We start from the raw sequence: 24,371 nt of genomic DNA on the forward strand, positions 1-24,371 counted from the left end.
AGGCGAAAACGGCTTGTTCGTTGGAAAACATATTCCCATGAGTTTTTTTTTCATAATCACATTCGTGAGACATCCCAGAATAAGCTTCAAGAAGTCGCCCACGTGAAAAGTGGTCCAAATTTTTTTAACAATTTTTTTAATCAAATTGTAAAAATCAATATTTTGACCCGGACAATTTTTTTTAGGTTTTTTGGACCATCTATATAAATAAAAATGAATGTTTGTATGTATGTATGTTCCGTATAGACTCGCAAACTATGCATTTGATCGTATGATGACCTCAATCAAAGTTGTTGTGCATGAACCCGGGATGGTTTCTGAAGTGGAACGGTCTACCTAAGTGAAAAGGAGGCTTGCCCCCCCAAAATTATTTTAAATTTTTTTGGCCAAATTTTTTTTTCTTAATTTTATACGATGTAGAACCAAAATATACATACAATCCTAAATTTTCACTTTTTTATCTCCAACCGTTAATTTTTAATAGCCATCTAAATATTACCTCTTCTATATAAATAAAAATGAATGTTTGTATGTATGTATGTTCCGTATAGACTCGCAAACTATGCATTTGATCGTATGATGACCTTAATCAAAGTTGTTGTGCATGAACCCGGGATGGTTTCTGAAGTGGAACGGTCTACCTAAGTGAAAAGGGGGCTTGCCCCCCAAAATTATTTTAAATTTTTTTGGCCAAATTTTTTTTTCTTAATTTTATACAATGTAGAACCAAAATATACACACAATCCTAAATTTTCACTTTTTTATCTTCAACCGTTATTTTTTAATAGCCATTTAAATATTTAACATCTATATATATATATATATATATATATATATATATATATATATATATATATATATATATATATATATAAAAAATTCTCTTTCTCAGTATTTGTTGCCATACTCCTCCGAAACTACTAGACCGATTTTTATGAAATTTGGCAGTTATACTCCCTGATGTTCGCTATCCAACGGTATATAAATCGTCTCTCTAGCTCAATTAGTTTCCGAGATAACAAAACGAGCCCGTAGGACAACACGAGAGCACGAGAGACGACATTAAGCACACGAGAAGAACGGGCGAAAATTGTACTAACATCCGTGAAATTATGAAGTTGTTAATTTATCGATTACTATTTTTAATGTACCAAAAATATTTCAAAATTTTGCCGAAGGACCATGTCTCTGGTATAATAATCAAAATTTTGAAGCATAAAATCAAACTCTATTGTTGATCAAAAAATTTTTCTATAAAATATTTTGTAGAACACCTACGTTTTTTAGAGTTTATACAATTATTACAGAGAAAAGCAACTGCCGAAAGGTCACATTTACTCAAAGTTAATTGCTCGAATGAAAAAGAAAATTGTATATCTAAAATATTTATTCACAATAGTACAAAATATAGACATAAGAAAGATAGTATAATAGAACAAATTATATGATATTCCACATATATAATCGTATATTAATTTATGCTGAAAACATCTTTATTATAAATCTTAAATATGTTTGAGCTTTGTAAATATAACAAAAATAACGGCAGAAATTTATTTCCGCTCTAGAACAAGAACAAAGTTTAAATGAACTAAAAATTGAACAGTGTGGTCCTTCTCAGAGGCATTTTTCAGTATGTCACAAGTAACCGCAAAAAAGGTAAGTCCGTGGTAATACACATTTATAACATTTATTATAATCTGACATTTAAGTTAATTGTGACAGTTGTCAGAATCGTAATCAGCCAAATATGAAAAGGGTATTGCAGTTTAACCCTTTAATTTGCAATTTGGTATAAAAACAAATCAATTGTGTTTATTGCTTTTATAAAATGTTATTTTCTTTGATTTGTATAGCCTTATAAATTGTACAGATCATAGTCGTATATATAATTCCTAAATCATTTTTTGTTCGATTATAGCGCCATCTATCAACAACTAGAATAAATGTTATAACAAACTGTGATCACGGACGTACCATTTTTTCTGCCACTTCCAACTTAATGCGTTAGAAAGAAATCGAAAACCTGTGATGCACTGAAAGATGCCTCTGAAAACGAGTATCCATAAGTGGCAAACAACCTCAAAATGATCATAGAAGATATAGAGATAGTGTTGATAGGTTATTGCGTTTAATAAACAATTACATAATAATAATAATAATAATAATACTTTATTCATCCTTACAGATTATTTACATAATATAGGACATGTCAAAGTAAAGAATATAGACAAAAAGTTAAAGACTACCTATACAATATAAACATAAACATAGAAACAACATACTAAGACATAAATTCCGAGACACTATAAAAACATGACTCAATGAGATAAGTCTTCAATTTATTCTTAAATATTCCAACATCATCTGCCTCACTTTTTATTTTGGATGGGAGCTTATTAAAAAACCTTATGCCGCTATATTCAGGGCTTTTTTCAAACATGGAAGTGTAATGTTTAGGAGCCCTAAAGAAATCTTTTTGTCTAGTACGATAATTGTGTACATCTGAATTTGATGTCAATGAATTAATATTAGCTTTTATGTACAGAATACTTCTGTATATAAAAATTGAGGGAACAGTAAGTATTTGGTATTTTCTAAAATGGTCTCTACACGTATGTCCATATGGTAAATTAAAAATCAAGCGGATTATGCGTTTTTGGGCTATAAAAACTTTTGAGACATTTGTTGCACTGCCCCATAGAACAATATTGTATGACAAATGTGAATAGATGATAGCGTAATAAACATTAGGTATCTGTTCCGTTGTGAATAAGTATTTAAGTTGCAAAAGAGCATAGTATCCAGAATTAATTTTCCAACATACATGATTAATATGTGCCTCCCAGCTCATATTACTGTTAAGATGTAGTCCTAAAAACTTTGTAGTATCGGATAAAGTGATAAAATCGTTGTCGACTTTGATAGAGAAATTTTCCTTAATTGGAGTTTTTATATAAAATTGCATACATACTGTTTTACTCGAATTTACTATTAAGGAGTTTTTTTGCACCAAGACGTAAACTCATGGGCTAAGGTATTGAGTTTTAACCTCAATTCCTCAGCATTTTCTGCAGATGTCGCTAAAGTCGTGTCATCAGCATATAAAAAAATATTTTCCGTACTCATGTATTTGGGCATATCATTAATATAACAAAGAAATAACAAAGGACCCAGTATTGATCCTTGTGGAACGCCAAGATCAACGTCATACAAATCTGATTGATAATGTCCGATTTTGACATACATCTGTCGACATTCTAGATATGATTGTAACCACTTTAAAAAATTACCTCGAAATCCAAGGCCGTTTAGTTTACAAATTGCTACATTTAAATTTATAGAGTCAAAAGCTTTAGTTAAATCAAAAAAGAGGGTTCCAACAAACTTCTTCTGATCTAATGAATTATAAATGAATTTAAAAAATGTTGTTGATGCACTCTCAGTTGATTTACCCGGAAGAAACCCATTTTGAAATGAACTTATTATGTTATATTTACTAAGAAATGACAACATCCTTTTATGAATGCATTTTTCAATAACCTTACACAAGACAGTTGGTACGGTAATTGGTCTATAATTTTCTAACATAGTTTTGTTTCCTTTTTTAAATATTGGGGAAACTATACCAACTTTTAAATCGGTGGGAAAAACACCCATCTCCACAGATTTATTTATTAAATCAGTTAACGGTTGAATAATGTATACGCTCATATGTTTAACTAGCTTTGTGGAAATGCAATCAATACCCACTGAATTTACATTTTTTAAGGATGAAACAGCTTCAGCAACATCGCTGTAGTCTATAGGATAGAAGTAGAATGTTTGGCCAACATTTAAAGTCGTATAGTTTTTAAATTGTGAATCCCCATATTTGGTATTTAATGCATTTTTTGAAAATGATGTAAAGAATACGCCGAAAGCATTTGCCATCTCTTTTTTATCGTTTATAAAACTTCCTGAGTGCTCGATTTTTTCTATGTTGTTATACTGTCTTTTTTTTCCAGTTTTTATATTAACTGTTTTCCAAATAAATTTTTGCTTTTGATGGTTATTTTTGTTATGAAAAACATTCTGGAACCAGTGCTTTTTTGCTTCCTGAATTTTATGAGTATATTTCTTTTTGTCTTCTTTATATTTGAATTGTACATCAGGGTCTGTCGAATTTTTTGTCAACCAGAAAAGGTTTTTTAAATCAACTCCCATCTTCAAGATTTCTTTAGAGATCCAGTTATTATTATTATTTTGACCTAATTTTTTTACAACCATAGGACAACATATTTCAATATGATATAATAGAATATGTACAAAATCAGTATAAGCAGAATCAATATTGTCGAGATTTTCATAAACACCCTTAAAATCCTCAAGATTCAACCTTGTTTGCAATGTTGATATATTTGGTTCAGACAAATTTCTAAATGTTATAGTATCAGTAATGTCATTTGTGTGGTGATTTGCTTTTGAAATTACATTTGGTATTATAAGTTCCAATCCACTATGATCTCCAATATGAAAATCTCTAACTGTTTCCTCATATGGTAGGGGATAATTTGTAATAAAATAGTCAATTTTAGATTTTGTTGTTCTGCCGTTTTTATCTGTAAAAATCCTAGTAGGTTCTAAGTTTTGGCAAGTTAAATTAAAACTTTCAATAATGTCATTCAGTAAAGACTTTTCCCGAGACACACTCAGATAATTAATATTAAAATCACCACTTACAATAACATACTTAAAATGATCATAACAATAGTTTAACGCTAAAAATAATTTGTTCATGAAAATCTCTACATCACCACTGGGTGCTCTATATATGTTTATCAAACACTATGTACTTACATTTAAATTGAAGGTTATACAACAACACTCGAAATTAATTTCTTCTGCTAAACTATTTAAATACTTTGGTACTTTAAATGACATTGTCTGTCTGACAAATATCAGGACACCACCGTGGATTTTTTCAATTCTATTATATGAGGCAGCTTGACAATAATTCTCAAAATTAATACTATTTACACTTAATTCATTACACCATGTCTCAGTAACACAAACAATATCCGGACAGTTACTATTTAAAATTAGCTCAAGTGCACTTGTTTTGTTAGCTATTGACTGTGAATTTACACAAATGATTTTAAAATGATTATTATTTATCTCTGAACTACTTGCCTGAAATACTGAAATACTTTTTACAGAGGATCCAGTTAAATTGGCACCCTCCTCTTCACAAAAAACTTAGACACCACTGCACCCTTTGGCCAAACATCTTTGTTCCAAGCTCTCTTTAGGTTTTCTTGATTAATGGTGACCTTCATAGAACTATATGCTTCTGGCATTTTTGATTTGTGTACCACAAATTGGACTTCAGGAAATGATACAGCTAACATTTTATGTAGGTTATCAGGGGTTGTTTGCGGTTTAAGACGTGTGACATGCAGAGACACAAATTTTGGGACGGTCTCCACCGATTTTTCCACCTCATTTCCACCAATTAAATATTGACGCCTACGCTTACGACGATTCTGGGTCAGCCACTCACCTCTCATAATTTCATCATTAGTTTCTTCTAAATTTTGTATTTCCAAAAACTTTTGTTGATTTACAGCATCATGGATAGCGTAGCTAACATCTTTCTTGCTAAATATATGCTTTCTATTATTGTTTACAACCTGGTTGTTATCAGCTGTTTTAAGTCGACTTTTAACCTCTCCGATATTATCACTAATGACAGTAATGTCAGGTGAAGTGGACTTGGAATGGCTAGGTTTTGCATCCATATCTGACACTGTGTTACCATTTTTAAAAACTTTAGCGTTCATTGACCTTAAGCTTGGTTGGAGGTCACTTAAATTGCCAATGTTAACTGAGGTTTCGCCTGGCAGAGGGGAAAGGGGAAACTGGTTGTTTACGTTTTTTGCTGTATTATTTTGGATTAATTTAATTTTTTCTTGGAGTTCACGAATTATATAATTTTTGTGACTAAGTATAATTTTTAAGTATTCTACTTCCCTCTTTAAGATATGTTCTTCAGAAATATTCAGATCTTCAGTAATTACACTTTCAGCACTAATCTCACTGTCAACCTTTAAATTTGTGTCACAACAGATCATTCCTTCTTCAACAATTCTAACATTTTTCATTCGTTCAGCACAGCTGGGATGAGCTAATAAGGCACACTTCACACATTTTAGCCCATTTCTCACTTTTTTAGAACACTGAATGCACAAACAACTTAACACGTCTTTCTCAGTTGACGCCATCTTTTATGAACCATCATATTATGAACCACAAATTAATATCTGTGATTATATACGTAGAATATTAAATAATTTGTCCTATTAAATGTACCTCTCTTATATACCTACAAATTTTGCATTATTGTGAATAAATATTTGGACATATAATTTTCTTTTTTATTCGAGCAATTTTTATTTCGATCAATTTTTATATCGAGCAATTCATTTTCGAGCAGTTGATTTTGAGTTATTGATCTCTAGCAATTGCGTTCGATAAATTGATCTAGAATTAAAATTATGACACATTATCTAATTATGACACATTATCTAAGGTGCAACGAAGTTCACCGGGTCAGCTAGTTTTGGATAAAAAAGATCTCCTATAATTTTTCTCTAAAGTTGACCGTTTTCGAGTTATAAGCCATTTAAAATTAAAAAAAAAGAAAAATGGCGATTTTTAAGGCTTAACAACTAGGTTAAAAGTTGTTATTCTGAAAGTCAAAAGTGACTAAATCAAAGTTTAAAGCCCCCCCTGCAGGATCCTAAAGAAATTTTTGTCATTATTTTATTACTAAACTGTTATTTTTAAGTAATAATAATGAGCGCCATGCACGTGCTAGGCGGCCGTAAATGCTGAGTGCGAGAGAGATGCCACTCCGGCAGTCCAATTGTGCATCTTACTCGCACTCACATTTACAGTCGCATCAATACGATCTAACCGCTCATTGTTAGATATTAATTAAAAATAACAGCTTAGTAATAAATTAATGACACATATTTCTTCAGGATCATGTATTGGGGGCCTTAAAATTTATTTTAGTCACTTTCTGACTTTCATAATAATAATTTTTAACCGAGTTATTAAGTCTTAAAAATGGCCATTTTCGCGTTTTTCAAATTTTAAGTTGCTTATAACTCGAAAAAGATCCACTTTATAGAAAAATTATAAGAGACCTTTTTTGTCCAGAATGGTCAAAAAAACCTAAAAAAAATGTCCGGCCCAAAAAGATTGATTTTTGCAATTTAATTAAAAAAAATTGTTAAAAAAAATTTGGACCACTTTTCACCTGGGCGACTTCTTGAACCTTATTCTGTGATGTCTCACGAATGTGATTATGCAAAAAAATCTCATGGGAATATTTTTCCCAACGAACCCGCCGTTTTCGACTAGTCTAAATAATTATTGGATGAATGAATAACCATTTTCAATTTCGTTGCAAAACGAAAATACAGCCGAACCATATTCCAGTCCAATCAGAGAGTGCTGCAAGCACCTCTACCGGTTTCGAAACGTATTAGTCTCTCATCAGGAGGTACATATGCTGCTCTCCCTGATCCAACCAAAACAAACTCCAGCGTGCAGTCCCGAATTGCAACGAACGAAATGGCATAGATGCCCTAGCGGCAACTGCTAGCAAAATACTAAGTTTTCACTCTAATGGCATATAACATATCCCACCAGAATGAAAACAATGGGAACCTTCTCTGGTTACACCTCCGAGGCTTCTACAATTTGCAAGCCATACGGATGCTGAGACTAAGGAAGATGAGGGAATTCTACAATTTACAATTCACGTCACATCTGCTCAGCGCGGTAAAGTTCCAACGAGACTGGTTCCCTTCATACTCCACACAGAGTAAATGAAAATCGTGAATTGTAAATTGTAGAATTCCCTCATCTTCCTTAGTCTCAGCATCCGTATGGCTTGCAAATTGTAGAAGCCTCGGAGGTGTAACCAGAGAAGGTTCCCATTGTTTTCATTCTGGTGGGATATGTTATATGCCATTAGAGTGAAAACTTAATCTTTTCAATTATTGGATGATTGATTATTCAAATATTTTTTATTAAAAAGATACACTCACTTGAATTTAAGTTAGCGACAAAAATGTCGCCACGCGACGACTTGAAGCTTAAATTTAGTGGCAAATATTTGATTAATAATAGGAAAAAACTTACTAGCACATCACCAGAATACTTTCCGATGTACGTGATAAAGCCTCTGCAGCATCCTTAAAAGCTAAAAATTCTTCAATACTATTTGGTAACAAATCTTCGTGTCTCCAGTTGTCAAGAGCAATTATATTAACGGTTGTATTTTCAACCTAAAACAAAATTCATAATTAACAAAATAAATAAAATAAATTTCGACCAAGAGCCAGGATTCTGTTAACCGAGATACGATAGTATCAAGCGGCGCCGCTAGGAGGAGCTTCTCCAACAATGCGTCTCAGAATACCTTAAGAACACTTGGTCATTTTGTACTCTAAACCGAGTAAAGCATGAAAAAGAAAAAGAAAATAATCGTTTTCGTTTTGATTCAATTCGAGTCTCTTGCCATCCTCTGACACGGTGTTTCTGGGTCTCTACCCTTTATCGAAGAGGCTATTGCAAGTAGACTGAATTGAATCAACTCGAGACGAAGAAGAACTGCATCTATTAAAATATCTGCAGTATATTGTGGTTAGACTGTCCTCTAACGGGGAATGACAAAATAAATAAAATAAATTTCGACCAAGAGTCAGGATTCTGTTAACCGAGATACGATAGTATCAAGCGGCGCCGCTAGGAGGAGCTTCTCCAACAATGCGTCTCAGAATACCTTAAGAACACTTGGTCATTTTGTACTCTAAACCGAGTAAAGCATGAAAAAGAAAATAATCGTTTTCGCTTTGATTCAATTCGAGTCTCTTGCCATCCTCTGACACAGTGTTTCTGGGTCTCTACCCTTTATCGAAGAGGCTATTGCAAGTAGACTGAATTGAATCAACTCGAGACGAAGAAGAACTGCATCTATTAAAATATCTGCAGTATATTGTGGTTAGACTGTCCTCTAACGGGGAATGACAAAATAAATAAAATAAATTTCGACCAAGAGTCAGGATTCCGTTAACCGAGATACCAGTTGATTCAATTCAGTCTACTTGCAATAGCCTCTTCGATAAAGGGTAGTGACCCAGAAACACTGTGTCAGAGGATTGCAAGAGACTCGAATTTAATCAAAACGAAAACGATTATTTTCTTTTTCTTTTTCATGCTTTACTCGGTTTAGAGTACAAAATGACCAAGTGTTCTTAAGGTATTCTGAGACGCATTGTTGGAGAAGCTCCTCCTAGCGGCGCCGCTTGATACTATCGTATCTCGGTTAACAGAATCCTGACTCTTGGTCGAAATTTATTTTATTTATTTTGTCATTCCCCGTTAGAGGACAGTCTAACCACAATATACTGCAGATATTTTAATATATGCAGTTCTTCTTCGTCTCGAGTTGATTCAATTCAGTCTACTTGCAATAGCCTCTTCGATAAAGGGTAGAGACCCAGAAACACTGTGTCAGAGGATGGCAAGAGACTCGAATTGAATCAAAACGAAAACGATTATTTTCTTTTTCATAATTAACCTTAACCTTTCATGGGGCGCGCCATTTCATTTCTTATAATCGGGCGCCTGTCATAAATTTTACGACTTTTTGTCGATAAATTTTTCTTTAAATAAATGATAAGTAGCAAGGATATAACAAAATTTAAGCGTGGTACTTGCGAGGTGCCGACAGGAGTGAATAGTTCTTATTATATCGGTCTATATTCGGTTCGATTCCATTCAGTTAGGTTAATTTTATTTAATATGTTATATTGTGCCTACAATGATATAATATTAATGTATACCAAATTTAATATATGTATAATAAATATATATAGTGATATAGTGATATATAGTGATTTTACCGTTAATTTTAGAATTCACAAACTTTCAAAATAATTTTCATTTCAAATTTTTAAAATAATAGACGTCTTAGGCAGGCCGCACATCAAAGAAACATGAAACGTAAATTACGTTTCATGGAAATAAACCACAGCTAAACAAATATATGTCCGGCCATTTATGAAACTCTCCGAAAATAAAAATGTGTCATGAGCATGAATCACACTCGTTTCATTGGTAGGCGGACTTTGAGATTTGTTTAGCAGTGTTTTCTTTTCATGAAACATGTTTTTCGTTTTATGTTTCATGTTTTTCGTTTCATGTTTCTTTGGTGTGCGGCTTGGCTTAGGCATCAAAAAACATGAAACGTGAAACATTAAACGTGAAACATGAAACAAATAAATTGTAAAAAAGTAACCTTTTCATGTGATAAGCTAATCGTTGAAACAAAAATAAAATTTGTATAGTCGACAATGGGTAGTGAAGTGGTCGTTGCTGTCGGCGCTGCTCTTTAATTGGTTTTTAATGTCAAAGAAACGTGAAACTTAAAACGTGAAATATGAAACAAATAAATTGTGAAGAATGAAACCGTTTCATGTTATATAGCAGGGGTGGCCAAGATCCTTGATAGTTCGAGCCTTTTTGCCAAATTTGAAATTTTTCGCGAGCCGCAATTTAGCAATTATCTAAAAAGTATATAAAAGGTATTAAATTTTTCTCTTACTGTTTGGAGTTCACGAATTTTAAAGTGAAATAAAATGGTTCACATCGTTGTTTCAAATATGCAAATAATTCTACAAGCAGCCTTTACTAATTCAGGATACTTCGATTCTTCATCTTTTTCTGAGATGGCCTATTGATCTTCTATCTCCTCTCAAAAAAAAAACGTCTTTAACACTCTGTCTTCCTCTGATCTACCACATGGCCTACCCGTCTTGTCTTAGCTTTTGTATATCTGACGATGTTTTCAGTATCACTCTCCCGCCAGGTCATCTCTTTGAGGACCAAATATCATTCTAAGGACTTTGCTTTCAAATACCAATAGCTTATTTTTTTCCCAGTAGCTTATTTATTTAATTTGTGACAACATAGCCGATCTTTAACAACTTGTCACTATAATCGGAGAATACAGTAAGAGAATGGGATTAGAGATTAATGCCAAAAAGACCAAATTCATGTCATCTGCAGAAACATGGATGCACTTTAAAACTCCACAATAACACTGAATACTGTCTATTGAAAAAGTGAGCAAACTTAAATACCTGGGAACTTGGCTTTTTGAAGACTGGGCATCGGACAGGGAAGTATAAGGTCGGATCAGGAAGGTACTTACCTGTTCAGAGTTCGATCTTCAACTGCGACTAAGGTTTACTAAGTGCTACGTATGATCGGTGCTGCTATATGGCGTAGAGGGCTGTACACTCAAAAGGAGGATATAAACAGATTAGAAGCTTTCGAAATGTGGCTTTATCGCCATATCTTAAAGATACCATGGACAGCGAAAGTCACAAATGTAGATGTCCTTAAAAGAATCAACCAAGAACGCTAACTTTTCAAAACCATCAAGGAAAGAAAAACTGTGTATCAAGCTCGCACCATGCGAAAAGAAAAATACCAGTAGTTAATCCAACTTATAATCGAGGGTACAATTTAAGGCAAGAGAGGAATGGGACGCAAGAAAATTTTCTGGCTCCGAAACATAAGGCAATGGACATGCATTAACGACAATCAATATCTAATACATTTTGCAAGAAACAGAGAGTTAATGAAAATTGCGATCGTTAGCATCCAGTAGTCGATTTGTATCTGAAGAAGATTAATTTCCCACTGATGTAGAGTCCAAGTTTCACTTCCATATTTAACAATTGGGCGAATAATTGGCTGTATATTCTTAATTTAGGTTGTTTTCTTAGCAGCTTAGATCTTAGTAATGATGAAAGGGAGTATAATGATCTCTTCCACGCAGCTATCCTTGCTAAGACCTCTTTTTATAATGTGATTGTCATCTGTGATTACTGTTCCTAGATATTTAGACTCTTTTACTACTTCGAAGTTGTGGTCATTTCTAGCATGTATTTCGTGTTCTTTAATTATTTATTCGAAGAACCAGACTACCCATTTCTTCCTCGGGTTGTGAAAACACCTCTCTCACATCTCTTGTAGAATGATCGACTGCACCTATATCATCAGCAAAGGCCAACAATAGTTTTAATCCTCGATTCGCAAATCCTCCTGTCAGCTCAGATAATTTTTTTACTTATTAGATATTCTAAGGCAACACTGAATAGCAACAGTGATAAGGGGTCTCATTGGCCAAGTCCTGATGTTACGCTTAGTCTTTTATATTTGTTGCCACATTTTGAAACAAAAATTAAAAGTAATTCAAGGACATTTATTGAGAGCCACAAATAACCCTTAAAAGCTTAAAATCCAAACTGTGGCTCGCGAGCCACAGTTTGACCACCCCTGTTATATAGTGTAGGAAACAGAGGTTTAACTTTGCAAATAAGTCCGGTTTTATTTTTTTTCTAGTATATCAAGGGGTGCTGTTAATGAGACTAACTTTTTCTTAAAAAATTTCGCCCCGGAACACCCATTTTTACCCCTTTAAAGGGGGTAGTTTGTGGTTTTTGCGAAACGTAGCCCCTTCTGTACGTTATTGCAAAAAATTCCTTAATATAAATATGAAGAGGACTATATTTCCTACAATTTATTCCGCGATAGCATATCTATCACACACCGTTTAGCGGAGGTGGCGCCCCAAATTTGACAAGTTTTTAAAAAGGATGTTTAAAAAAATATTTTTCCCTAACTGTAATGGGAATCAAGAAGCAATCTAGCGGCAATTATTCACAAATAAATGTATGATTTTTTGGTATAGGTTTCATTTAAGGGCAATTGTCCATTTTTTATTACAGGGTATTAATTTTTAAAAAGCTCCTTTTTATATATACCATCTGAACCGCTTATGCTAGCGTAAAAGGACTTTCAGCGATTATCCATGTACAAGTATTATTTACATATTTGTATAATTCACCCCCATATTTTCCCTGAAACCACCCAAACAAAGGAAAATGAATACATAAAATATGCAAAAATTGACTCTGGGCCATCACTGTTGCTTTAAGGTGCAAAGAAAGTAAAATATGTATAGGTCATAACATGTAACAGACAGTGTGTTCTTTTATTTGTCATCAGTATTTTATTAATAAAATGAATAGGTGACTACAAAAAAGCAAAAACTGGAGCCCGCCAAAGCATCTCTGAGGTTTGCGGGGCCACTGTGCCGTAACGGTTGCTTATACGAAAAAAATGCGTAGGACCTTATTGGTAGAGAAAGTAGTGTTCTTTAATTCTTTATAAGCGTTATTTTAAAAAAAAATTGGTTGCAAACGAATTAAATAATCATCTTGCTAAATTTCAATAATTTTATAGAATGAGTATTCAAACATTTACATTGTTTTATTGTGGGTCTTGGTTAAAAAAAAACGATATTTTTTTGTTATTGTCTATTCGAGTACCACTCCAGGTTATAATTGTACAACTCTTCGTTCTGCTCCACAACATAAACCAATACAATATTAAATTCTTGGTCGACATTCATTTTACGCACGTAATTGATTATTCAAAACAATGAAACTGATATCGAAAAATAGAACACGTCCTATGAATCACACTCGTTTCATATATATGCGTACGTCTATTTGTTTAGCAGTGTTTTATTTCCATGAAACGTGTTTCACGTTTCATGTTTCTTTGGTGTGCGCCTTCCGAAGATAAAAATGTTTCACACGCATGAATCACACTCGTTTCATTGGTATGCGGACTTCTATTTATTTAGCATTGCTTTATTTTCATGAAACGTGTTTCACGTTTTATGCTTCATGTTTTACGTTTCATGTTTTTTTGGTGTGCGGCTGCCCTTACATAGATACATCTAAACCAAGTAAATAAGTACCTATAAATATAGTTTCATAAAGCTTTTAATTATTTTCTTAATAAAGTATCAATGTGTTTTTTATTTGGCGAAAAATTAAATTACTGATAAGGTATAGTAAATATTTCGTGTTTTGAATCGTCAACAATAGACGGAAGAGTCCATTTATTATTAGGTACTCTATAAGTTTATTTTTATTAGTTTATATTCTTTAGCCAATTTCTATCCAACTTTGGACATAGGCCTTTTCCAAATCTTTCCATATCTGTCTGTTCTTGGTTGCGCTTTTCCAGAGAGTTCCTGCAGCTTTTACAATATCCTCTTTTTATCGCAGCTGAGGTGTCTTTCTCTGCCTCTTCTTCCTGTCCACGGTCTCCAGTTTTGTATTTCAGCATTCCATCTTTTGTCTTCCTGTCTCGCATTGTGGCCCGCAAATCTTCACTTAAACCTTGTTATATGTTCAGTTACCTACATATTTTACTTATGTTTTCTCTCTTACCCATTTGTTTGTTTTTCTGTCTTGAAATTTTTTTCAGAGCATGGATCTTTCCATTTTTCTCTGAGTTATTTCTATTTTGTTTATGTTGGCCTTTAATGTCCATGTTTCTGGGCCATACGTCAGAACAGGAAGGATGCACTGGTCAAATACACGGGTTTTTAGGTATTGTTGTATTTTTGTGCTTTTTAATATCCATCTTAACTTTCCAAACTCTGCCCATGAGCCCACGCCAATCTGATTCTTCTTTGTACTTCAATTGTTTGGTTCTCTTTACTAGCTTTGATTATTTGACCCAGGTATATGTATTCGTCAACAAGCTCAATATTTACCTACATTATTTATATTTATATTTATTCTGTCATTTGTATTTGTCATGATTTTTGTTTTACTCATGTTAATTTTTAATCCTATCTTCTCTGATGCTTGTGCTAGTTGAGTCAGCATTGTGACTAGTTCTTCTTGGTTGGTTGTAATAAGAACAATACATATCATCGCAATATCTGAGGTGATTGTTTATACTATTAGTTTATTAAGAGGCCGTTATACAAAAGTGTACAAACATTTTTAAAATTGATAATAAATTATTCCTTTCAAAATATGCTCAAATTTTATTTTTAAACATCTTATTTATGTTATATAATAATTTAATTCACTGTCAAATGTCACTTAGATTTTATTCGTACCTAATTTAGTTTGACAGTGACGGATGTGTCAAACTCAAACGTATGCTTTGCTGATAAAACATAAGTTGAAAACTGGTCTACAAAATATCCCCCTCACAAATAAATTTGACGTGTTTTTGCAGTATTTTTATATTTTCCATAGGGACCAAACTAAAAAGGTTGGCACCTTTTCAAATCGAGACACTATTATAATGTAAACTACAAACTTAACAATCTTTTGTGGATTTGAAGTTTACTTACCTCCGTAAGTTGGGTTACTAATTCTACAGTTATAATAGAATAAAATTCTAAACGCCTTGTCTTTTTATGTACAATTTTAATAAAATCTACTGGATTCAGCTCCTCGTTCTTTTCTGGCCAAACTTGACAGACAGTCTAAAAATGAACAAAATTAAGAAAATAATGTAAAAAATTCATACATATTTAGTATACCCTATTCCACGAACAAACGCCTGTTTTGGATTATTTCGACAACGAATATTTTACTGTGCAAAATAAGAAGAACGAAAGTAAATTGAAAATTACATTGTTGTTTATTGGAATAATTATTAGCGCCATTTATTTTCGTACTTCTTATGTTGCACAGTAAAATATTCGTTGTCGAAGTAATCCAAAACAGGCGTATGTTCGTGGAATGGCCCATAATGTATTTAGTATACCTAAAATATATTTTAGATACTTTTAGCATTGTGTATTATCATCTGAATTACACTAACGTTCGATTATGCTAAGTGGAAAAGGCTATGATTGGTCTTGAAAGATTTATATAGTTTCGGAAAATGAAACGTTTTTTGAAACCACTTCCAAAATCTGGTGTAATGTGTAATAAATGTAAAAAGTTTTCTGGGAATTTTTCGTCCAAGTACGTATAATATGTATAAGTGCAACAGAGACGCGCCATATAGTGTATACATATACAAGTCTCTAAAATACGCATTTTTGCATTTTTCAAATTTTTAAATCGCTTATAACTCGAAAATTATCAACTTTTCAGAAAAGTTACTAGAGACCTCTTGCTCTTGTGTTTAAAATGACCGAAAAATAACTAAAAATGTTTTTCGGGACAAAAAGGGTGAGATTTTCAATTTCCTTAAGAAATTTACAACTTCTACCCAATATTTCGCCCTGTACCCTTCAGATTTGTTTAAAGGGGGCATTTTTGAACAGAAATCCACAAAGAAACTGAATCAGAAATATTTTTCTTACGGGAATGGCTTGACCACCTGTACAATTTAGTCTAAGGATTTCTCTTACTAAAAACCAGTTTTTATTATACACTACGTTTAGTTTTCAATTAGATATACGGACTTTAAATGGCAACATTGCCGGCTTCCTACATACTATAATTTAGTAAGCTATGCTCTATTATTATAACTTATAGATACATCAAGATTAACAGTGTAGGCGACAGCATAAAATCATACAGTATCAATTTCATCTGCAAAATAAAGATGGTTATTGCGGTTAGTTTTTGAATATTCTTGGACATTCGTTACCTACTTGTTAACTGCATAAATTATTTATTAATTAGATTAACCTTTAACTACCCGCGCATCAAGTTATAACATAACTACACGCGTGGCGTACTTTATACGCCACAAGAAAATACACTTAAAAACAGCGGATTTTTTTTTTTGAAAAAGTACACTTAGTTGTTTGTTATAAACCTTATTCGGCATCGGTGAATACTTGGAGTTCCTTCTCAGTAAGCCAATTGGGATTTATAACTGGAATCATGGAATAACTGGATTCCATGATAAATAAAATTACTAATAAATTTTTTTTGAAATGTGATTTGTTACAGGAGAAAAGGTATTGTTTATAAAGAAAAATATATTTTGTGTCGTAATGACTAAAAAACAATTGAAATATGTACTTATATTATTATTTATATTAATATAATCGTGGCGTACATTGTCCACCACCGGAAATAACAAATAATACCGATTGCCGAATACCGAATAATACAGAATGCCGATTATAACGAAACTAAAACCAAATTGTAAAGCACATTCCAGTGATAGGTTAGAGTTTAGAGAGATAAACAAGGTCAAAAATTAAATTTTTAAATCTATTTGCAGTGGAATTCTTATATCTGGCATACAAAATAAGCCAGCGCGTGTAGTTAAAGGTTAATAGTATTATTTTTAACTAACTATACAATTTAGTGATTACAATAATTTATATACTATGCAATAAAAACTAATAATCGGGAAAATAAAACAATTGATAACGTGATTTTAACCCGGCATTGGTCGCTAGGTTGACTATTACGCGAGTGCTCGCGCGTGAGATTTTGTCTCACACATACAAATTTTGTTTTTTTTTCGAAGTAAAATTTTTAAAATATATTTTAAATTTAGATAATAAAGTTATTATTAGCTTTACACAATGTGACTGTTGATGTGCTTGTACATTTTACTCCAACCTCAAGATGTAGAAATAATAGTAATTTTAATATTTCAATATAAATTTCAAATTTGTACTAATACACAAGCGCACTCACGGGCCATACTAAAAGCGGGTTGTCACTTGTCAGTTTCGCTGACGCAGTCTGGCTGATTCATTAATAATGAAAAATAAAAAGTGACCATTGCATTCACACGTTTCATGTTTTGCTCCATTCAGTCCTTAGTTAGTCCAAACATTTTATATCGCGGTAATGAAAATGGTTAAAAAAATTGAAACCAGCTGTTCGGGAAGTATGTTTACAATGATTAGTAAATGAATTACAGAATATTCCAGTGAATTGAAAGAAAAGAAAACGTCGTAGATGTTGGGGCAGGTCCTGAGTATTTCACAGAAATATATGGGGTGCTAGTGAAACTATGTATATTGAAAGAATTAGCTTTGGAAGATTGTGATTCATATACAATCCACTTAAGAATGAAGACAAATTTCAAAAGATTCTGCAAAAAATTGCTCCAAAATTGCTCTCAAAACGTGCCAGATTGAACAAATCACGAAAATGTATGTTCTCGCGCTTCAGTTTCTATTCATTATCCGACCATGATCAGTCAATAATGATAAAAAGTAGAACTGGCTTTCACTTTAACTGAAAGTATGAATGTACTGATCATTTAAAATAAAAAGGTGTTCTCATGTTCATTATTTGTTCAGGATCACTGAATCAGTTAGACTGCGTCAGCTAAACGGACAAGTGAGAACCCGCCTTAAGTCAACTGTACTACCATCTTAGCAGACGAGTCGATGCGATTGTAGAGGAAGGATAGTTAGGAGACTAGAAGAAACTACAGCATGTGTAGTTTTTCAGGGAAAAAATTGTGTGCAATATTCTGAAACCGTGAGAGAAAATCGCATATAGCGACCAACGCCGGGTTAATATATTGTTACTATCGGAACGAATAGATAAATTTTGAACATCTTGCACAGTTAAAATAGAATTTGAAATGTTTGGTATACAAGTTTAAGAAAATTGAGTAGCCGCTTTGTAGATATCCACTTGTCGGTATTTTAACAATCGCATTAGGTTATTCATTGCAAGTTAGTCATCTCAGAACTTAAAATATTTGTTTGAATCTGCCGATGGACGATTACGTATATTGCGCAATGGTACCATAATGGAATAGTAGGCACTTTTGATGATTTAAGCGCTTCCGTCGCTTTGGTACATCTAATTAAAAAGTAAACACTCTGTATCAGAAATCCAAATATCACATTACTTTTTACACAACATAAATAGTGTAAGTAATAGATAGAATAATTGTTTTACCTCATCTTTGAGGTCGATAGTATTTAGGGATATAATCACATTGCACGACCTCTCTAACACCATTCGCCAAAAGTCTCCAATCGTATTAGGCATCGGTTGTTGTGTCACTATGTATCTTCCAGGATTTCGGAAATCGTCCACCAAAATGGCGTTGATGTACGAAGAAGTCTCATCATCATGAGGATATCGAGTGACAAAAACTCTGTAATGTTCTGTAAAGCAAAGAAGATTATTATAAGGAAGTATGTGTTAAACACCATATTATACAGTGTGTTTTAACGAAAATTTGACCCCCCTCCCAGAAATTCAGAAATCAAGAGTTCAAAATAAAAAAAAATACGTCATTTTATACTGGATGCATTTTTATGCAAAATTCATGTCCTCAAATGTAACGCTCTACTGCCCCGCATCAACCCCCAGTTTTTTTAACCCTTATCCGGGCAAGGTGGGTCCAACGGCTCGAGATGCCAACTATTTCATCATAAACTGATAAAAAAGTTTATTGAATTTTATGCATCACTGAATTTGTTTGGACGTATGTTTCCTTTAACATAGTCATGAGCTATTTAAAATATTCATTATCATTTTTGAATTTATTACATCTAAAGAATTTTGTCACGTAAAGGGGCAAGACCCGGCGGACACTATTTGTATTTATACCTAAAGTCTAAATCTTTGTTACAGAAGTTAATCTGACAGTCAGGTTATGTTTTTGTGGATTATCTAAACGACTTTTATGATTCCGGAAATCCAATAATAAAGTCTAAACGTGTAACAAACAATGTAATCATCTCTTTGATGTAAACATCAAAAATATGCCTACAATAGGTGTTATATCTATTCTAAATGAATTTTAAAAACTGATAATCATTGTTGAAATACAATAATATTGTTAGGTAGGTACCTATACATATTTTGAAATAAATAATGCATCTGCTATCAGTCGTTTAAATATCGATGTTAGTGTCTACAACTAAACTCCTAAAATTATATTAAATTACAGTGAAAGTACATAGTGCGAATAAAATGTCCCGAATTCCATTATCAGCTGCAGAACTGCAAGATATTGCTAATAATTTATGGGACTTCGATGATGAAGGATCTCCTGAAGTAGGTGGCATTGAAAGTGACTCTGAAATTGAAGATTATCTTTCAGAAGCAAGTGAAGAGGATAATCAGCAAGTAGTATTGAGTGATAATGAAGAAGAATATGTAGCTACAAGTTCACAGATTTCAGAGTGTGTAATTTTTGAAACTAAGGATGGAATTAACTGGAAGAGTCAACCACAACCAACAGGACGTATGCGATCCTGCGACATAATAAAAAGCAAAGTGCACAAAGTAATGTTAGCCCCTGGACAAAATGTAGATGGTCCTGTTGATTCCTTTTGTTTGTTTGTGGACGGAAAAATTGTGAACGAAATAGTGAAGTGTATTTACAAATAAAGAAGCCGAAAAAGTGCTGAGGATAGGGAACTGGAAATATTACGACTCTACAGAGCTATAGGCCTTTATTTGACTACTACTAACAGCAGGGCACCTGAGTGCCAACATCCATAATTTAGATATACTTATACAGGGTGAGGCAGATAACTGGCCTATTAGAAATATCTCGAGAACTAAAGGCAACAGGATCATAAAAATTTGAGTACAGGGGTTTTGAGGGATGATCTATTAAATGAAAATATCTTCATCTCTTTGCAACTTCCGGTTATACCGGAAGTTGCTTATAACTTCGGTTTTTTTAATGGGACACCCTGTATATTTTTACATTTTTGGATTCTCTTCGATGTCTTCTTTCTCAAAATATGAGGATTTGTAATGTTATACAGGGTATTTTAAAAGATAATTACGTTTTTTTATTAATTTCGTAGCAATATTCACACCCTGTAGAATTGTAGTAGTTTGACAACTAAAACTCTACTCACGTTCAAATGATTTCTAATACAGTCTGCTATTGTTAAGAATAATTAGTATAGCTAAATCTTTAATTTTAGTATACAGGGTTGGTCGAAACTCAGAATGAGTATTTTCTGAGTTTTCTTAAATGGAACACCCTGTATTTTAGTATTGTAATGAAATGATATTTTATGGTACTTTTTTATTTTTTAAGCATTCCCTATACCTAACTGCTTTAATTTGTGCTTAATTGTTAATCGCACCAACAATCATAACTACGTAGGTATTTTGATAGCTAAACCATTATTGCTAATTTTAAGAACCAGTCTGGATTATTATGAATTTATTTCTGAAAAATTATTTGTGATTGAATATTTTCACGGCCAACCTAATAAAATTTTACGTATTTTTTGTTGCAATTAATGTTTAGCTTGAATCACCAATAACTCACAAATTAAAGCAGTTAGTTATAGGAAATACTTATAAAATAAAAAAGTACTATGAAATATCATTTCACTACAATACTAAAATACAGGGTGTTCTATTTAAGAAAACTCAGAAAATATTCATTCCGAGTTTCGACCAACCCTGTTTACTAAAATTTCAAAATTAGCCATACTAATGATTCTTAACAATAATAGACTATATTAAAAATCACTTGAACGTAAGCAGAGATATTAATGTCAAACTATTACAATTATACAGGGTGTGAATTTTGCTACGAAATTAATAAAAAAACGTAAATATCTTTTAAAATACCCTGTATAATATTACAAAATCTCATATTTTAAGAAAGAAGATATTGAGGAGAATCCAAAAATGTAAAAATATACAGGTTGTCCTATTTAAAAAAACCAAGTCATAAGCAACTTCCGGTATAACCGGAAGTTGCAAAGAGATGAAAATATTTTCATTTAATAGATCATCCCTCAGAACTTCTTTATTCCAATTTTTATGATTCTGTTACCTTTAGTTCTAGAGATATTTCTAATAGGCTAGTTATCTGTCTTACCCTATATACATAAGTTTTATGGACCTACTATATTTAAAGCTACCATGGGGTTAAAACGATTCAAAAATTTGGTAAGATTTGTTCGATTTGACTATAAGGACACGAGGTCTGAACGAAGAAGGAACGAAAAATTAGCAGCAATACGCGATGTGTGGAATCAAGTCAACCAAAACTTTCAGAAATACACTATTTACCAGGAAAAAATATAACGGTAGATGAGCAACTTGTTCCGTATCGAGGTAGGTGTCCTTTCAAGGCCGTATATTTAAAGCCAGATAAGTGTAAGCACCCTCTAGGTAGACCGCATACTATAGTAGCACCTTTTTTTAATCTAGACAATTTAACACGTTAAGCCCCATGTGTACCACACTGGCACACACTCTAGTTTTATCTGGGACCGTGTGTACCTATCAGGCCACAGCGAAGTGTCGTGTTCCTAATGCAGTGGCTCGTCGAGGATCGCATTTGCCGTGCTTTCTTATGTATAAATGTGTGTAAACGGTCTGTGGTAAACAAAATCAGAGGTTGGTCCGTTAAACCACGTGTTCACAAACAGGTTAGGTTATAATTTCTAACATTCTTCAGTCAGTATCGGTTCGAACGTCTAACGAGGCTAACACTATTTTCTCTTCAGTTTTTTGTTAAAAAGTGGAACTAAAAAATAAGATAATGTTCCGTAAAGGACTATCGGAAGACGAACTTCGCAGACTTGCTGAAGAGAGTGACTTTAGTGATAGTAGTATGTCTGAAAGTACGTTTTATGATTCTGATGCCGATCCAGTGTACAATGAAAATGTTACTGATGGTTATTCAGACTCATACAGTAGTGAATATGAGTCTCGTAGAAAAAAAGCTAAAATTTGCAAACAAACACAAAATTGCAAAGAATTTACTGCAGGTTCTAGTTCTAACCAAAAGGAGGCTGATACAAGAAGGATAGGTAAATTATTTAAGAATGCAAAAATTCGGTTTGTACTTTACTTTTTTTTTGCTTTGTAGAAAAAGCTGAATCTGCAAACGTTAGCCTGGAAGCTGTTATTGACGATGTATTAAGAAATAAAATAACTGCAGGTCCTAGTTGTATCCAAAAGGAGGCTGATACAAGAAGGATAGGTAAGTTATTTAGGAATGCACAAATTCTGTTTGTAGTTTACTTTTTTTTTTGCTTTGTAGAAAAAGCTGAATCTGCAAACGTTAGCCTGGAAGCTGTTATTGACGATGTTGTATCAAGAAATAAAATAACATGGAGCGATGTGCCAAATCCAGATGATCTAAATAAGTTCGAACTATCATTTACTTCAGGAATAAATCAGGAAGAACTCGCAAAACTTACAGACCACAAACCAATAGATTTCTACCTACTGTTTATCGACCGTCAAGTGCAAGATTTGTTGGTTACTGAAACTAATAAATACGCCGAACAAACCATAATCGCTGGTATTGTAAATGAGTCAATAACGAAACATTCGCTTATGAGTAACTGGAGACCAATTGACAGAAAAGAATTGCTTCGATTTTTGGCTCTCATTATTTGGATGGGGTTAGACAGAAAACCGAAACTCAGAAATTATTGGAGTAACAATTTACTTTACAAAAATGAAGTTTCTAAAATGTGTGAAATAAGTAGAAGTCGATTTGAAATATTATTACACTTCTTTCACATTTCAGATAACGAGAGCTGCCCACCTGGAAACAGACTCTACAAAATTTCTCCTCTTGTACAAATACTAAATGAAAAGTTTCAGAAAATGTGTACTCCTAGAGAATCGTTATGTATTGACGAAACTATGGTGCCATTTCGTGGTAGACTTAGTTTTTTGCAATACATTCCTGGAAAAAGACACAAATATGGAGTCAAATTGTTTAAACTTTGCGTCGCAGATGGATATACGTACGCCGTTAAAGTGTACGGTGGAAAAGAGATGCAACCATCTGAAAAGTCGTTAGCATCCAGAGTGGTGATGGGACTTATGCAACCGCTTCTAGATACAGGCAGAAGTTTATATACTGATAATTTTTATACGAGTGTTGACTTGGCTCATGATTTAAATAATAGGAAAACCCATTTAGTCGGAACATTACGTTCCAATAGGAAACATAATCCCAAAGCGGTAGTCAATGCAAAATTAAAGAGGTGACATGAAGTATCTACAGAGTAATACAAAAGTTGTTATCGGAAAATGGAAAGATAAACGGGACGTTTTGTTTTTAACGACCAAGGATATTCCTTTGATGATAGATGTTCAAACAAAACGTGGACCTGTTCCCAAACCATCGACCATTGTTGACTATAATTCTGCAAAATCTTTTATCGATGTGTCGGATCAAAAGTCTGCATATAATTCCCCTGTTCGACGAAGTATGAAGTGGTATCGTAAATTGGCTGTGGAATTACTAACAAATACCGCACTTGTGAACTCTTTAGTTCTCTACAAATCTGTTACTGGCAAACATCTCTCAATGACTGAGTTCCGTGAACAGATTGTTCAAAGTCTTTTAATGCCTCAAACAACTTCTGAAAACTCTTTAACAACTTCTGAAAACTCTTTAACAACTCTGCATACGTTGGACGAGAAAGAGAAAAGGGGAAGGTGTTCAGCATGTTACAAGAACTTTTCGAACCGTGAAGGAAGAGCATCAGCGATGAAGAATGCCAAAAGGGTATACAC

General features: G+C 33.1%; 1 protein-coding gene across 2 annotated transcripts in view; it reads right to left on the reverse strand.

Moving 5' to 3' along the window:
• The window catches only part of LOC114335080 (tyrosine-protein phosphatase 69D-like), a 729,328-nt gene that overhangs the window by 16,556 nt on the left and 688,401 nt on the right, over positions 1-24,371 (reverse strand). For both annotated transcript variants that reach the window (XM_050654333.1, XM_050654334.1), the window contains 3 exons: positions 18,792-19,003; positions 15,299-15,433; positions 8,197-8,342 (listed from right to left, as the gene is read on the reverse strand). In XM_050654333.1, coding sequence (XP_050510290.1) covers positions 8,197-8,342; positions 15,299-15,433; positions 18,792-19,003 — 493 coding nt within the window. The remainder of the gene's footprint in view (positions 1-8,196; positions 8,343-15,298; positions 15,434-18,791; positions 19,004-24,371) is intronic.

This window comes from Diabrotica virgifera, chromosome 6 (genome assembly GCF_917563875.1).
Source record: "Diabrotica virgifera virgifera chromosome 6, PGI_DIABVI_V3a".
Classification (NCBI taxonomy): Eukaryota; Metazoa; Arthropoda; class Insecta; order Coleoptera; family Chrysomelidae; genus Diabrotica; species Diabrotica virgifera.